General features: G+C 45.9%; 1 protein-coding gene across 1 annotated transcript; it reads right to left on the bottom strand.

Moving 5' to 3' along the window:
- Positions 1–1,463: 1,463 nt before the first annotated feature.
- On the bottom strand, positions 1,464–16,200 carry LOC146355677 (E3 ubiquitin-protein ligase TRIM7-like). Its single transcript, XM_084829962.1, has 3 exons — positions 16,169–16,200; positions 14,389–14,435; positions 1,464–1,984 (listed from the first exon to the last, which is right to left on the bottom strand). Exons 1-3 carry the CDS (start codon positions 16,198–16,200, stop codon positions 1,464–1,466), a joined length of 600 nt encoding a protein of 199 aa, XP_084686088.1.
- Positions 16,201–16,524: the final 324 nt, after the last annotated feature.

Below are 16,524 nucleotides of genomic sequence, written 5' to 3'. Positions count from 1 at the left end.
TTGGATACAACATCTCTTCAAATTGAGGATGCCTTGAAATAGAGTGCTCTCCTCTGTAAAGTAGGAAACATTGGGTTCTGTCTTCTTTATTGTCTTTTAAAAACAGGTTTTCACTCCAATACAGCTGCTCTTCCACATATTCTAAAACTGCATCCTTGGAACAACAGTACATGATGACATTCCATCAGTCCCCAAGCCACTGAATGGAAAACACATGGCTAACCCCTCCCTCCCATTGGGCCCACAGGGCAGCCATGTTTTCTTCCTGTACCTGCCAAAGCCTGTCACTTCCTGTGACCCTGCCAAAGACAACGTCTCATCACTTACCATTTTACCCAAGGGCCCTTGAAATGGCAATTTTAAAGCATGTAGCTGCCAAGTGGCACTTTACTATTCAGTTATCTTTTTAATACAGATATTTTGGCTAAAATGTCACATCAGGCTCCCTAAAAAGCGACTCTCGATGGAACGTGTGTATACATTCATCTGCCGGACACAGCTGTTCATTTTGTTTTGCTTTTACATCTTAACAGCTAGTTACAGCTGTCCCTTCTTGTGCGGAGGGAGAGAAGGGAAAAGGAAAAGTGAAACAAGAATTGAGGGTCATGGAAGCTGTGCCATTTTGGAGAACAGATCTGGGTCGTTTATGATATTTATATGCTATTATCTCCTTAAGATGCAAGCTGCAGAGGGAAGTCAAGGGGCTGGAGCATCTCCCCTGTGAGAGAAGGTTACGACAGCTGGGATTGTTTAGCTTGGAAAAAAGGATGGGGAGGGGAGGCACGATAGAGGTGTACAAAATTAGACATGGTGCGGCGAATGTGGCTAGGGAGACGTTTCTCTCTCTCTCTCTCTCTCTCTCTCTCTCTCACTCTCAAAATACTAGAATCCAGTGGGGATCATCCCATGAAGCTGATTGGTAGGAGATTCAGGACAGATAAAAGGAAGGACCTCTTCACACAGTGCAGAGTTAAACTATGGAATTCGCTACCACAGGATGTAGTCATGGCCACCAATTTGGATGGCTTTAAAAGGGGGTTGGACAAATTCCTGGAGGAAAGGCTATCAACGGCTGCTAATCCTGATGGCTATGTGCCACCTTCAGCACCAGAGGCAGTGTGCTTATGTACACCAGCTGCTGGGGAACATGGGTGGGAGGGCGCTGTTGTGCTCACGCCCTGCTTGTGGGTTCCCAGTCAACAGCTGGTTGGTCGCTGTGTGAACAGAATGCGGGACTAGATGGACCCTTGGTCTGATCCAGCATGGCTCTTCTTATGTTCTTAAGTCTAGGAAAGAGAGGGAGGAAATCAGGCAACATTTTAGTTCATTTGGTGACTGTGAGTGGAGGCCTCTCTGGGGGCCTTTGCAGAATTGGAAAGGGTGCCCTTGACTAAGAAAGGCTTGATGTTTAGATGAATCATCCTGGTCTGGGGAGGAGGGCCTGTGAGGAAGGCTCAGCTGCCTTAAGGAGCGATTCTGAGGTGGCCTTTTCTACGTACGTAAAAGAAGGGCAGAAGGGTCTCTCCGGAGAATGAAGCTCCAGATAAGGTGTAGAGGAGGGTCCCTCTGTCAGCATCATAAAAGGCCACCCACCTCGCAGCACAATTCAGAGCCACTCGGATCCTCTTGAGCTCCCCACTCAGGGACAGAAGAGGGTTCCGAGGGGAATTGGAAGCCCAGTATGTACCATTCCCCTTTCCCACAGCCCAGACCCCCTTCTCGGGATTTAATTCAACCTTCCCCCTTCTCTTCACAGACTTTCTGGCAACCCCCACAGCCCACTTTCCTGCACTTCCCACTAGGACTTCCCAGAAATGCCTTCCTGCAGTAAATCCTTCAAGTTCCAGCACAAAAGGATGGTAGCTGAATCTCTCAGGATTGTCTGGCAGATGTTGCAGTTCATCTCCCCATCTCAGGCTTCTATGACCCTTGGACAGGATGAGCCTGGGATGAGCTGTGTCTGGATCCAGAGTTACATTTGCTGCTGGGGACAGAGAGAGAGGAGGAAAGGAGAAGATGAGCAGAATCCCAGTGACTGACGCCTTAAGTGTTCACCCCCACAGGAATCACAGATTCCATCTAAAAACAAGTCAGTATTAGAACAGCAGCATAAATAACTAGCAAGCTCAAAGCAGAATCAGTGCTAAAGCTCCCAAAACCAGTTTCTCCAAACCTCTCCTCACTTTCCTTACTGCCCACCCTGAATAACTTCCCCTCCATTCTCTCTCGTCTCCCTGGTGACCAGCCACCCCCCCTCCCATTCCACCCCCTCCCAACTGGCCATTCCCACGTAAGGTTCACCACTGCATGTCACTGATTCATTCAAACCATCTAGATCCTTCCCCTCTTGTCATTCAAGCCATCTCCAAGGAATGTTAAGGGGGTCCAGATGACACCGTCTTCCAGTCATAACCCTCCTGCGTTTTGTTTTCCCACAATTTCTTCTGTCTTTTTTCTCAGCACGGAAAATCCATTCAGAAGAAACAGATGGAAAAGCCTCACGATGCCTTGACGTTGGCAGCACGAGGAGTGCTCCGTCTGGAAGCGCCCGCTGTCTTTGAGAAAGTGCGGGGGGAGAGAGGCAGGCGAGAAGAGAACTCTCCCTCCCTTAGCGCTGCCTGTGTGAATTGGTCATTTTAGGGAATGAGGAGGTCTCCATTTTGGTGATCACAGAACAGCCACTAGCTATGCCCTTGCTATTGGCAACAGACATCTGGATTGGCAACAGATATCTGTGAAAAGCCATCGCCTCATTCACTTTTGCAACAGCAAGAGGCACCACCATGGGAGCAAGAAATTTATAACCCTGCAAAAGCCCCCTTTATGCTGAGGAGTCTGCCTCCCGCTTCCTTTCCATGCAAGACATGGGCCCAGGCTAACATTACTGCACTTGCACTCTTTCTTGGGAATGAAGGGTGAGTGATAATGTTGGACATCTGTTGGAGAGGTTTGTCCCGGCACCCCTTGTATAAGCAGATAAATTGCCAGAGGCTCTGACCTGTTAATAGCCCCAGTGATATTATGCCATGAAAACTAAGTGTTTGGGGGCATCTGGATGAGTCTTTCTGGTGATCTGGGATATTCAGACTTTCTACTAGAGTGTCCAAGCTGTACCTCCACGTATGCTCGACCTGTATATTTATAAATAAGTTCTAATATAAAATGGCAATAAGGCTTCAATGACCTCCTTTACAAAGGAAACTGAACATTAGGTAAGTGCTGCGCCCCTGAAAAGTCTCCCTGTTTGGAGAACTGGGGTGCACATAACAATACATAATTCCCCCCAATCCCAGACTTTAGTGATCCCATGCCTATCCACGTAGAAGCATTTGGAAGGGCTGTAGCTCAGGGGTAGATCACATTATTATCATCATTATCATTAATTACATTTCTATACTGCCCCATAGCCAAAGCTCCCTGGGCAGTTTACAAAAATTAACAACCATTAAAATACAGAATCACACAGAATCACAGAATAGTGGAGTTGGAAGGGGCCTACAAGGCCATCGAGTCCAACCCCCTGCTCAATGCAGGAATCCAAGTCAGAGCATCCCTGACAAATGGCTGTCCAGCCTCGTCTTGAAGGCCTCCAGTGTGGGAGAGCCCACCACCTCCCCAGGTAATTGGTTCCATTGTCGTATTGCTCTTACAGTCAGGAAGTTTTTCCTGATGTTCAGCCAGAATCTGGCTTCCTGTCACTTGAGCCCATTATTCCGTGTCCTGCACTCTAGGATGATCAAGAAGAGATCCTGGCCTTCTTCTCTGTGACAACCTTTCAAGTACTTGAAGAGTGCTATCATATCTCCCCTCAGTCTTCTCTTCTCAAGGCTAAACATGCCCAGTTCTTTCAGTCTCTCTTCATAGGGCTTTGTTTCCAGTCCCCTGATCATCTTTGTTGCCCTCCTCTGAACCCTCTCCAGTTTGTCTGCATCCTTCTTAAAGTGTGGTGCCCAGAACTGGACACAGTACTCCAGATGAGGCCTAACCAGTGCTGAGTAGAGGGGAGCTAGTACTTCCTGGGATTTGGAAGCTATGCTTCTATTAATGCAGCCCAAAAGAGCATTGGCCTTTTTTGCAGCCACATCACATTGTTGGTTCATATTCAGCTTGTGATCGACAACAATTCCAAGATCCTTCTCGCTTGTAGTGTGGCTGAGCCACGTATCCCCCATCTTGTAACTGTGCATTTGGTTTCTTTTTCCTAGGTGCAGAACTTGGAATTTCTCCCCATTAAATGTCATTCTGTTGTTTTCTGCCCAGCGCTCCACTCTATCCAGATCACTTTGAATGTTGTTTCTGTCTTCCAAAATATTAGCTATCCCGCCCAATTTTGTGTCATCTGCAAATGTGATCAGCATTCCCTGCACCTCCTCCTCCAAGTCATTCATAAAAATGTTGAAGAGCACTGGGCCCAGGACTGAGCCCTGCGGTACCCCACTCGTTACCTCTCCCCAGTTGGAGAAGGTCCCATTGATAAGCACTCTTTGAGTCCGATTCTGTAGCCAACTGTGGATCCACCGGATCGTTGTTTCATCTAGCCCACTTTGAGCTAGTTTGCTCATCAGGATATCATGGGGCACTTTGTTGAAAGCTTTGCTGAAGTCGAGGTATATGATGTCTACAGCATTCCCACGGTCTACAAGGGAGGTGACTTGATCAAAAAATGAGATCAGATTTGTCTGGCAGGACTTGTTTTTGACAAATCCATGTTGGCTTCGAGTAGTCACTGCATTGTTGTCAAGGTGCTTCCAGATGGATTGCTTTATCATCTGCTCCAGAATTTTCCCAGGGATTGATGTCAGACTGACTGGTCTGTAGTTCCCAGGTTCCTCCTTTTTACCCTTTTTGAAGATAGGAACCAACGTTCCCAGGTTCCTCCTCCAGTCATCTGGCACTTCCCCCGTCCTCCATGATTTCTCAAAGAGAATAGACAGCGGTTCTGAGAGTTCTTCTGCCAGTTCCTTTATTACTCTAGGATGCAGTTCATCTGGCCCTGGAGATTTGAACTCATTCAAAGGAATTAGGTGTTCCTTGACCATATGCCTATCGATCTCAAGCTGCAATCCTGCCCCTTCAGCCTGTACTTCACCTTTGCCAGGGGGGGTCATAGACCCTCTTTTGGGAGAAGACTGAGCCAAAGTATTGAGCACCTCTGCCTTTTCTTTGTCATCTGTTATCGTTTTGCCATCCTTATTTAATAGCTGAACCACCATTTCTTTCCTCTGCCTTTTACTATGCACGTAGCTGAAGAAAGCCTTTTTGTTGTTTTTAACATCCCTTGCTAACCTCCGCTCGTTCTCAGCTTTAGCCTTCCTGACGCCATCCCTGCAATTCTGTGCTATCTGCCTATACTCTTCCTTTGTTACTTGGCCTTCTTTCCACTTCCTATATGTGTCCTTTTTTGTTTTCAGGTCATCCCTAAGCTTTTTGTGAAGCCACATTGGCTTCTTCTGTTGTCTTCCACCTTTTCTTCTTGTTGGAATGGTTTGTGATTGTGCCTTGAGAATTTCCTTTTTTAAAAGCTCCCACCCATCTTGGACTCCTTTTCTCGCTAGCATCGCTTGCCATGGGACCTTACTGATCATTGTTCTGAGTTTATTAAAATCAGCTTTCCTAAAATCCAGGGTACGCATTTGACTACACCCGGCTTTTGCTTCCCTTAGAACCAAGAACTCAAGTACAACATGGTCGCTTTCCCCCAGAGTTCCTGTAACTGCTACTTTATCCACTAAGTCATCTCTGTTGGTTAGGATCAAGTCAAGGATAGCCGATCCTCTAGTTCCTTCCTCTACTTTCTGTAGGAGGAAGTTATCCGCCACACAAGTCAGGAATTTCCTGGAGGGGCCATGTTTTGCAGAATTTGTCTCCCAACAAATATCGGGGAAATTGAAGTCCCCCATTACTACTACATCATGCTTCCTTAAAACATTGGCTATTTGCTTTTCAAAAGTTTCATCCTTGTCTTCTCCTTGATTGGGTGGCCGGTAGTAGACTCCGACCACCAGGTTCCTTTTATTCTTTGCTCCATTTATTTCAACCCAGATGCTCTCGATGGGGCTAAGCAAATGTAAATTTGCTTTACATTGTGCAAAGCGTAAAACCATTTACATAAAAATGTATAAACAGATGGCACACACACAGACACACAAATATCTAACAATTTTGAACAATCAACCATAAAACAAATCTAGAATCTGAATCCAAACTCATCATATGCTGCCAAATGCCTGAGAGAAGTGAAAGGTCTTAACAGGGTGCCAAAAACTTAACAATGTTGGTGCCAGGCAGGCCTCATTGGGGAGATCATTCCATTGGGAGGGGGGGCACCACCAAGAAGGCCCCTTTCCTTGTTGCTGCTTTTCTAGCCTCCCTTGGAGGAGGCACCCGGAGGAGGACCTTAGATGCTGAATGTAAGGTACAAGTAGGCTCATGTCAGGAGAGGCGCTCTGGAGCCCTGTAAAGCTTTATAGGTTAAAAGCAGCACTTTGAATAGGCCTCAGAAACAAACAGGCAGGTAGTGCAAGTGGGCCAGAGTTGGTCTTATACGTTCGGACCTTCTTGTCCCTGTTATCAATCTGGCTACCGCATTTTGCACAAGCTGCAGCTTCTGAACCATCTTCAAAGGCAGCCCCATGTAGAGCACATTGCAGTAATCTAACTTGGAGGTTACCGGAGCATAGACAACTGAAGCCAGGTTATCCCGGTCCAGATAGGGGTGTGGCTGGGCCGCCAACCAAAGTTGGTAGAAGGCATTCCGTGCCACTGAGGCCACCTGAGCCTCAAGGGACAAAGATGGCTCCAGGAGGATCCCCAAGCTACAAACCTAATTCTTCAGGGGGAGTGCAACCCCATCCAGTCAGGAGAACCGCCCACTAATAGCATCTCGGTCTTGTCTGGATTAAGTTTCCGTTTATTAGCACTCATCCAGTCCATTGTCACAGCCAGGCACCAATTCAGCACATCCACAGCCTCACCAGAAGAAGATGCAAAGGAGAAACAGAGCTGCATGTCATCAGCATACTGATGACAATGCACTCCAGAACTCCAGATGACCCCACTCAGCGGTTTCATGTAGATGTTGAACAGCATGGGGGACAAAACCGATCCCTGTGGAACCCCATACTGGAGAATCCAAGCGGCCGAGCATAAGCACCATCTTCTGGAGCCGACCCTCGAAGTAGATCACTGCAGTGCAGTACTTCCCATTCCCAACTCAATTGTCCCAGAAGGATACTATGGTCGATGGTATCAAAAGCCTCCGAGAGATCAAGGAGAATCAACAAGGTCACACTCCCCCATCTCTCTGCTGACATAGGTCATCACACAGGGAGACCAAGGTTGTTTCCGTGCCAAAACCTGCCCTGAACCCTGACTTTTGTATGCGAAAGCTCCCAGGCTCAACCTGTGGCCTCTCCGGGTAGAACTTGGAAAGATTCCTGTCTGAAATTGCAGAAAGCCAGAAAGTGGAGACAATACTGAGCTGGGTGGAGCAAGGACCTGGCTAGTCGTGAGGCCACTTCGTATGAAACAAGGCCACTGGAACATCGGGAGGGAGTTCCTTCATTCTGCAGAGTCTCCCACTTACACAGAAGTATATTAGTTTGTGAATAAAACAAAAATATTTTAGTGTTAGAGGTGAAGGAGAAGGACTTGTATTGTCTGACAAGGCCTTGTGTTCAGTGTCTTCCAGAGGGTGAGGGGAGAGAAAAATGCATCAGAGGGCAAATGGCATTCATGTGTTTCTGAATACCAATTGCCGGGGAGAAGCAACTGCGTAGAGTAGTTCCTTCAGGCCTTCCTTGTGGCTTCCTGGAGACATTTCTTTGGCTGCTGGTGGAAACAAAATGGTGGACTTGACGAATCCTTAGTTTGATCCAGAAGGGCACTTGCTTTTGTAAAAGATTCATGCAGAATCAAACCCTTCCCTCATTAGTCCTATAATGGCACTCAGATGCTGTGCACATACAACCAATGGTTCCACATTTTCAGGGTTCCACATTGTTTCACGTTCTGCCTATGCACAGTCACTTGCTTACGTGCACACATGTTGCAAATGTGCATTTGAATCTGTAGATGGCATGGAAGGGAGGAGCCTATTGCCATCACCCTCTGTCCGTACATTCATCATGAAGAGTTAAACAACACTATTGGGCTGCTGATTGCTCATAGTCAATGTTTTGAAGGTTCCAATGTCTGCAAGACAATACTGCTTAACCCCAATGAAATACAACCAGACAGGTTTCTGACCACTCCCCCATCTCTCCTGTAAACTTGGTCCACATTGGAAATTTACCTTTCTGCAGTTGTAGTTCAAGTAGCAGGATATCTGTGGAAGGAAACATATATAAAGATTAATCGGCACGTAGTCATGATAATACTGACTCATGTTAACAAAAATATCAGTTCAAAACATAGCATATATCTCAAGTACAGGAACAAGTAAAAAACTGAAACGAATCCAGCAGTGAGGGAATCTTTCTTGGAACCTTAAATTGCTTGCAAATGACAGCACAATCCTATGTTTACTCAGTACATTCTACTGTGTTCAATGCAGCTAAGCATATACCTTTCTCCTAGTTAATGTACAGAGGAGTGCTGACTAAGGGCTTCTCCACACTGAGGCTTTTTGTCCTGCAGTTTTACCAGGGCTTCTGCTTCTGGATTTTTTGCAGGATTAGGCTTGTCCCTATACATGAGTTTTCCTTCCCACCCGTTTATCTATGAGATCTGTATGTTTCATTATACAGCCACTAGATGGCACTGTTATCTAGTGCCAGGTCCTCTTTTCCCACGCAAATTCAGTCTGATTGAAAGTAGATCTTTTTGTTAGCTCATTATTTCTGTTTCAAATTAAGCCACTGGAGGTTGATGACGTCATGTAAAAGACCCGCAAACTTCCTTGAGTAACCAATCTCCATCTCAGGATAAAAGCCCCGTGTGGAGAAGCCCCCAATCAAGCAAAGTGGCCTGGATAGTTACTTGGAGGGTTTCCAAGTTTCACTTCAGATTTAACTCCAAAAAATGAAACTTCTGAAAGATGAGAGGAGTAGCTAAATGGAGTTCAAAGGGAGACTCAAGAAAGTAAAGGCAGAAGAATTAAAAAGGAATACCAAAGGGAGCTGGTCCCTTAAATTAACATCGGCCCCAGGAACATTGGAATAAAGCTTTAATAAAGTAGGAATTTAATAATTCATACAGAAAAAGGAACCTTGCTGAGGAAGAATCACTATGGCATTTACAAAGGAAAATCCTGCCTCACCAGCCTTTTAAAATTAAGGCTATTTAGAACCATGTAGTTAGAGGCTGTCCAGGATCATGTCCTTATCTCTCATGTGGGGCTGATCCAGACATTGGCTCCCTGTCGCATCTGCCTGCCACCTTGGGCAAGGAGAGAAACAAAACACCTAGAAACCTAGGTTTCTGACCACTCCCCCATCTCTCCTGTAAACTTGGTCCCCACTGGAAGTTTACCTTTCTGCACCAGTTGTCCAGCTATCAGGGCATCTGGGGAAGGAAAAAATATGTAAGGATTAAACACCACACAATTGGGCTAATAATGAACCTTGTTAACAAAAATATCAGTTCGTAACATAGCGTATATTTCAAGTAAAGGATCGAGTTAGACCCTTAAACAAATCCATCAGTACAGGAATCTTTCTTGGAACTTTAAATTGCTTGCAGATGACAACACAGTCCTATGCATGTTTACTCAGTAAGTTCCACCATTTTCAATGCAGCTAAGCATGTATCTTACTCCCAGCTAAGGGTAATGAGGTGTGCGGCCTAAATCAAGCAAAGCACCTGGTCAGATACTTGGAGGGTTTCCAAGTTTTGCTTCAGATTTAAAGCCAAAAGAGTAAACTTCTCAAAAGATGAGGGGAGGATCTAAAAGGTGTTCAAAGGGAGAGTTAAGAAAGACAAGGCAGAAGAATTAGGTTCTCTTCACACCTTTTTTTTTAGCAGGATCGTTCTTCTTTAATCACTGGTTTTCGCTGGAGGTTTAAACGACACCGGTGCTCTCCTGCTGCTATTTCACAACTCCCCTCCCTCTTCCCATGTTATCTGAGAACAGGGAAAACCTGGCATTTCCTGTGCTTGCAATTGAAATTGACATTTCCTCCCTGTGTATTCCGCCTTTAGCGCTTTGTCCCACTTTGTGTGGGCATGTGCTGGGGGGTGTTGAATAACATTGTTATGACAACAAATCGGTGGGAGGGTGGGGACAGGTCACTGACCACGCTTCCAGTGACCATTTCTGCCTCTCTGTGGGCACTTGAACTGTGAAGTGGTGAACCATCCCAGATGCTTCTCCGAGATCTCCCTGAACACAGCAATGCTTACTTCTGAGTAAACTCATTGGCTGTAATGCTTTCCTTTCCTGGAGTAAGTGCCATTGAAATCTGTGTAGCTTGCTTCTGAGTAGGCATGCATAGGAGTGCACTGTGAGTCTACTTAGAGTAGCAGTCTTAAGGTCTCCCCTCCCCTTCAATGCATTTACCTTGAACTCCCCCTCCCATCCCCTTCATGGATCACTGCCTTGTTGTGGCGAAGGGGCTTGCGTAACTCAGTGAAGCCATAAGCTATGCCATGCAGGGCCACCCAAGACGGACAGGTCATGGCAGAGAGTTCTGACAAAATGTGGTCCACTGGAGAAGGAAATGGCAACCCACTCCAGTATTCTTGCCAAGAAAACCCCATGGAACGTATCACAAGGCTAAAAGAGATGACGCCGGAAGATGAGCCCCTCAGGTCGGAAGGTGTCCAATATACTACTGGGGAAGAGCAGAGGGTATTTCCAAGTAGCGCCAGAAAGAGTGAAGCGGCTGGGCCAAAGCCGAAAGGACACTCAGCTGTGGATGTGTCTGGTGGTGAAAAGAAAATCCGATGCTGTAAAGAACAATATTGTTTAGGAACCTGGAATGTCAGATCAATGAATCAAGGTAAGCTGGAGGTGGTCAAACATGAGATGGCAAGATTGAACATCGACATCTTGGGAATCAGCGAACTAAAATGGACAGGCATGGGCGAATTTAATTCAGGTGACCATCATATCTACTATTGTGGGCAAGAATCCCTTAGAAGAAATGGAGTAGCACTCATAGTCAACAAAAGGGTGGGAAAAGCAGTACTGGGGTACAATCTTAAAAATGATAGAATGATCTCAGTACGAATCCAAGGCAAACCATTCAACATCACAGTAATTCAAGTCTATGTCCCAACCACTGAGGCCGAAGAAGCTGAGGTTGATCGGTTCTATGAAGACCTACAACACCTTCTAGAACTAACACCAAAAAAAGATGCCCTCTTCATCATAGGGGATTGGAATGCTAAAGTAGGAAGTCAAGAAATCACCGGGATAACAGGCAGGCATGGCCTTGGTGTACAAAATGAAGCAGGACAAAAGCTAATAGAGTTTTGCCAAGAGAACATGCTGATCATAGCAAACACTCTTTTCCAACAGCACAAGAGGCGACTCTACACATGGACGTCACCAGATGGTCAATATCGAAATCAGATTGATTATGTCCTTTGCAGCCAAAGATGGAGAAGCTCCATACAGTCAGTAAAAACAAGACCTGGAGCTGACTGTGGCTCAGATCATGAGCTGCTTCTTGCAAAATTTCGGCTTAAATTGAAGAACGTCGGGAAAACCACTAAACCGTTCAGGTATGACCTAAATCATATCCCTGATGAATATACAGTGGAGGTGAGGAATAGATTTCAGGGATTAGACCTGATAGACAGAGTGCCTGAGGAACTATGGACGGAGGTCCGTAACATTGTTCAGGAGGCAGCAACGAAATCCATCCCAAAGAAAAAGAAATGCAAGAAAGCCAAGTGGCTGTCTGATGAGGCTTTACAAGTAGCTGAGGAAAGAAGAGAAGCGAAAAGCAAGGGAGAAAGGGGAAGATATACCCAACTGAATGCAGAGTTCCAGAGAATAGCAAGGAGAGACAAGAAGGCCTTCTTAAATGAACAATGCAAAGAAATCGAGGAAAACAACAGAATGGGAAAGACTAGAGATCTCTTCAAGAAAATTGGAGATCTCAAGGGAACGTTTTGTGCAAAGACGGGCATGATAAAGGACAAAGAAGGCAGGGACCTAACAGAAGCCGATGAGATTAAGAAGAGGTGGCAAGAATACACAGAAGAACTATACAGGAAAGATCTGAATGTCCCTGATAGCCATGATAGTGCGGTCACTGAACTTGAGCCGGACATCCTGGAGAGTGAAGTCAAGTGGGCCTTAGGAAGCATTAGTAACAACAAAGCTAGTGGAGATGACAGTATTCCAGCTGAGCTATTTAAAATCCTAAAAGATGATGCTGTTAAAGTGCTGCATTCAATATGCCAACAAATCTGGAACACTCAACAGTGGCCGCAAGACTGGAAAAGGTCAGTTTACATTCCAATTCCAAAGAAGGGCAACGCCAAAGAGTGTTCAAACTACCGCACAATTGCGCTCATTTCACATGCCAGCAAGGTGATGCTCAAAATCCTACAAGCTAGGCTTCAGCAGTATGCGAACCGAGAACTACCGGAAGTACAAGCTGGGTTTAGAAGAGGCAGAGGAACTAGAGATCAAATCGCCAACATTCGCTGCATCATGGAGAAAGCAAGAGAATTCCAGAAAAACGTTTATTTCTGCTTCATTGACTACGCTAAAGCCTTTGATTGTGTGGATCACAACAAACTGTGGCAAATTCTTAAAGTGATGGGAGTACCAGACCACCTTACCTGTCTCCTGAGAAACTTGTACGAGGGTCAAGAAGCAACAGTAAGAACCAGACATGGAACAACTGATTGGTTCAAAATTGGGAAAGGAGTACGACAAGGCTGCATATTGTCACCCTGCTTATTTAACTTATATGCAGAGTACATCATGAGAAATGCCGGGTTGGATGAATCAGAGGTCGGAATTAAGATTGCTGGGAGAATTATCAACAACCTCCGATATGCAGACGATACCACCCTAATGGCAGAAAGCGAAGAGGATCTCAAGAGCCTCTTGTTGAGGGTGAAAGAGGAGAGTGCAAAAGCTGGTTTGAAACTCAACATTAAAAAAACGAAGATCATGGCATCTGGCCCCATCACTTCCTGGCATATAGAAGGGGAAGAAATGGAAGCAGTGACAGATTTTACTTTCTTGGGCTCCAAGATGACCGCAGACGGTGACTGTAGCCATGAAATTAAAAGACGCTTGCTCCTTGGGAGGAAAGCTATGGCCAACCTAGACAGCATAGTAAGAAGCAGAGACATCACCTTGCCAACAAAGGTCCGTCTAATCAAAGCTATGGTTTTCCCAGTAGTAATGTATGGCTGTGAGAGCTGGACTATAAGGAAGGCTGAGCGCCAAAGAATTGATGCTTTCGAACTGTGGTGCTGGAGAAGACTCTTACGAGTCCCCTGGACTGCAAGGAGGTCAGATCAGTCCATCCTAAAGGAAATCAACCCTGAGTGCTCATTGGAAGGACAGATAATGAAGCTGAAGCTCAAATATTTTGGCCACCTAATGCGAAGAGAAAACTCCCTGGAAAAGACCCTGATGCTGGGAAAGACTGAAGGCAAAAGGAGAAGGGGACGACAGGGGATGAGATGGCTAGATAGCATCACGGATGCAATGAATATGAACTTGAGCACGCTCCGGGAGAGAGCGCAGGACAGGAAGGCCTGGCGTGCTATGGTCCATGGGGTCACAAAGAGTCGGACACGACTGAACGACTGAACAACAACCCCCTCCCATTGACTTCACTGTCCAAGCTGAATAGCAGATATTAAGAAACAGGAATCCCTGATTTGAGGGTGGAGGGAATGCCCTTTCCTGCCCCTTCTGCATCCTGGAGCAGGCTCTATTGTATATGCTTAAACCACTCTGTTGTACTGTTGCATTAATAAGTTTCAGGATCCAAATAATCCATCAGTTAAACTAGTATTAATTAAATACATAGTTAATCAAATGTATTACAGGAAGAGAGAAATGATATACTATTCCTGCTGCCATTTCGCCTCCTACCAAAAAGTTGGTCTTAGGGTTACACAGAAATATAAATAAGCACAACCCTCTTAAAGTGATGGAGTCCACCTCACCCTCTCCCTTCCTGTCAGCAGCTTGGAGAGTGTTTTGATCCAGAAGGAGATCAGAGGTGAAAGAGTTAAGCAGAATCTTTCTAGTTGCCCACAGATGTAATCTGCCCTAGCCAGCTTCGGGTCTTCACAAAATCTCTGGAGGAAAGAATGCCAGAACTCCATATGTCTGCCTCAGCCTTTCCCTTCCTGTCAGTAGCTTGGAGAGCGTGACTGAATAATAGAAAGAATAACAGAATAATAATCCCAGGTGTCCTGCATGGAAGCCTTAAGTTCAGGCCCTCACATGCCAGTCAGCCTCACCCTCATTCCAACAGATCCACTCTGCTGCTGTGGCGTCAAGAGTGGCTCTGGGATGGCAGAGGGATAAGTGGCATGAGGCCACAGACAAACATCATTTTAGGGAGTAAGAGCAGCTATCTGTGTGATCTTCTTAGTTGGAAGTGTGGGAGACGTTGGAGGGGGGGGAGAACAAAGGGTTAGAACTCTCCTTCCTCCATGCTGAGTTCCCAATGGCAATTGCCCCACCAGGCCATTAACTGTTTATTTAAAAAAAAGACTCAGCAGCAAGTGACATGTTTAGCCTCAAGTCTAATTTGGCACATTGGCTCAAAGCAGGTGGGAGTGAAGAGCTGCCTGGAAGCATAAATTGAGGGGATGGAAGTAAAACCTTCACCACTTGACCAGCCTTCTCTTGGTGGCAGGGAGCTGGGGTAATAGGATCAACAAGGAATACTGATGCTAGGCGTCCTTCTAGTCACTTATCCTGCTCTTCTTCCTCTGCCCATTCTTTCTGAAGGGACAAAGGGTGAATACACAATGGTGCAGCTAGGGCTGGACCTCTGGGCTGAAGTCCAGGTCCCACAGCACTGGGGCCCCCAAATTATGATCCAGGGAATGGCAGGTAATGGAGGAAGCAGCAACCAGCTCAGCACCTGTGTTATAGAAATTTCAGTTGTAGTATGTCTGTTATCCCATGATTTTATAAGCTAGGCTATGTCTGTTTTACCTCAGTGTGAGACTGCCATGTTAAACAAAGACACAGCGCCTTATCAGAGACTCAAGAATGCCAAGAATGTGTTTACTAGAGTACAAGGCTACCTCTCTGCGCATGCCTAGATATGTCAAAGGTGCTGCCTGTCTTCTGTTTCCCTCTCAGCTAGACAAAGAGATTAGTACAGCGCAAGCGTAAGACAGCCCCAAAGGTCTTGCCTATATAAACTTTTGAATCACATCACTTGATTGTAACCTTTGATGGAGCGTTAGCCCCAAGGGTTGCCTTATTCTGCAGAATAAAATCGTGTTGGACCAGATCTCTGCCTCCTCTCATTCTTGGTAAACTAATTGGAAGGTCTACCAGGGAAAAGAACACAATTTTTGTAACACCTGGGCTGGCAAACTCCATTTTATTCCTGTAGTCAAGATGGTGATATGATTTTAAGGAGTTCAAAATGTGAATCTGCACATCCTCAGAGAGTTTCATTTATCAGGGTTGGAAAACATCTTTGTTGTTTTTGTTTTGCTGTAATGTATAGAATCATAGAATAGTAGGGTTGGAAGGGGCCTACAAGGCCACTGAGTCCAACCCCCTGCTCAGTGCAGGAATCCAAGTCAGAGCATCCCTGACAGATGGCTGTCCAGCCTCGTCTTGAATGCCTCCAGTGTGGGAGAGCCCACCACCTCCCCAGGTAATTGGTTCCATTGTTGTATTGCTCTAACAGTCAGGAAGTTTTTCCTGATGTTCAGCCAGAATCTGGCTTCCTGTAACTTGAGCCCATTATTCTGTGTCCTGCACTCTGGGATGATCGAGAAGAGATCCTGGCCTTCCTCTCTGTGACAGCCTTTCAAGTACTTGAAGAGCGCTATCATATCTGCCCTCAGTCTTCTCTTCTCAAGGCTAAACATGCCCAGTTCTTCCAGTCTCTCCTCACACGGCTTTGTTTCCAGTCCCCTGATCATCTTGCGTGGCATGAGGGGTGGGGGAGAAGAGAGGAGAAACGTTATGACTTCACAAGTGAACTAATACACATGACTGTCTAAAAATGGCCCTTCTAAGACCATTAAGTTCAGTGTCTAAACTTACCGGGCTGCACCAATGTGTGTCTGTAGAGACATAACGACAACCAGGACTGGGTTCAGTCTTTTCTGCTGTCAGTCTTTTCTGCTGTTGGCGAAGATCAATTCCTCCCCCCCCCCCCCGCTGACTCTGAACCTTCACCCTCCTCATCAAACACTCACTTCCTCACCTCCAGCCTTTAGGCTGGCTAAAAGCCTTTTCAGAAGAGAAGCAGGAAACGCAAGCATCCTGTGAGTTTTCCTGATTAATGTTCATTTGGCACATCTTTAAATTGTACAAGACCCCGTCTTGCTTTTCTGGACAAAGCCCTCTCTTTATCCATGCTCATAAACATGACAGCAGCAAGTGGTTCATCAGTAACA

Source organism: Heloderma suspectum, chromosome 2, assembly GCF_057233095.1.
Source record: "Heloderma suspectum isolate Gila_16-S chromosome 2, 16-S_ref, whole genome shotgun sequence".
NCBI lineage: Eukaryota > Metazoa > Chordata > Lepidosauria > Squamata > Helodermatidae > Heloderma > Heloderma suspectum.
The sequence above is the reverse complement of the archived record's forward strand: the minus strand, read 5'-3'. Positions and strand labels throughout refer to the sequence as shown.

Coding starts and splice junctions, on each gene's coding strand:
- LOC146355677 (XM_084829962.1), bottom strand. CDS start 16,200: ATGTCTCTACAGACACACATTGGTGCAGCCCG. Junction 14,436..16,168: donor ACACACATTGGTGCAGCCCG/GTAAGTTTAGAC, acceptor CTGCCATCCCAG/AGCCACTCTTGACGCCACAG. Junction 1,985..14,388: donor GTGGATCTGTTGGAATGAGG/GTGAGGCTGACT, acceptor CTCTGTCCCCAG/CAGCAAATGTAACTCTGGAT.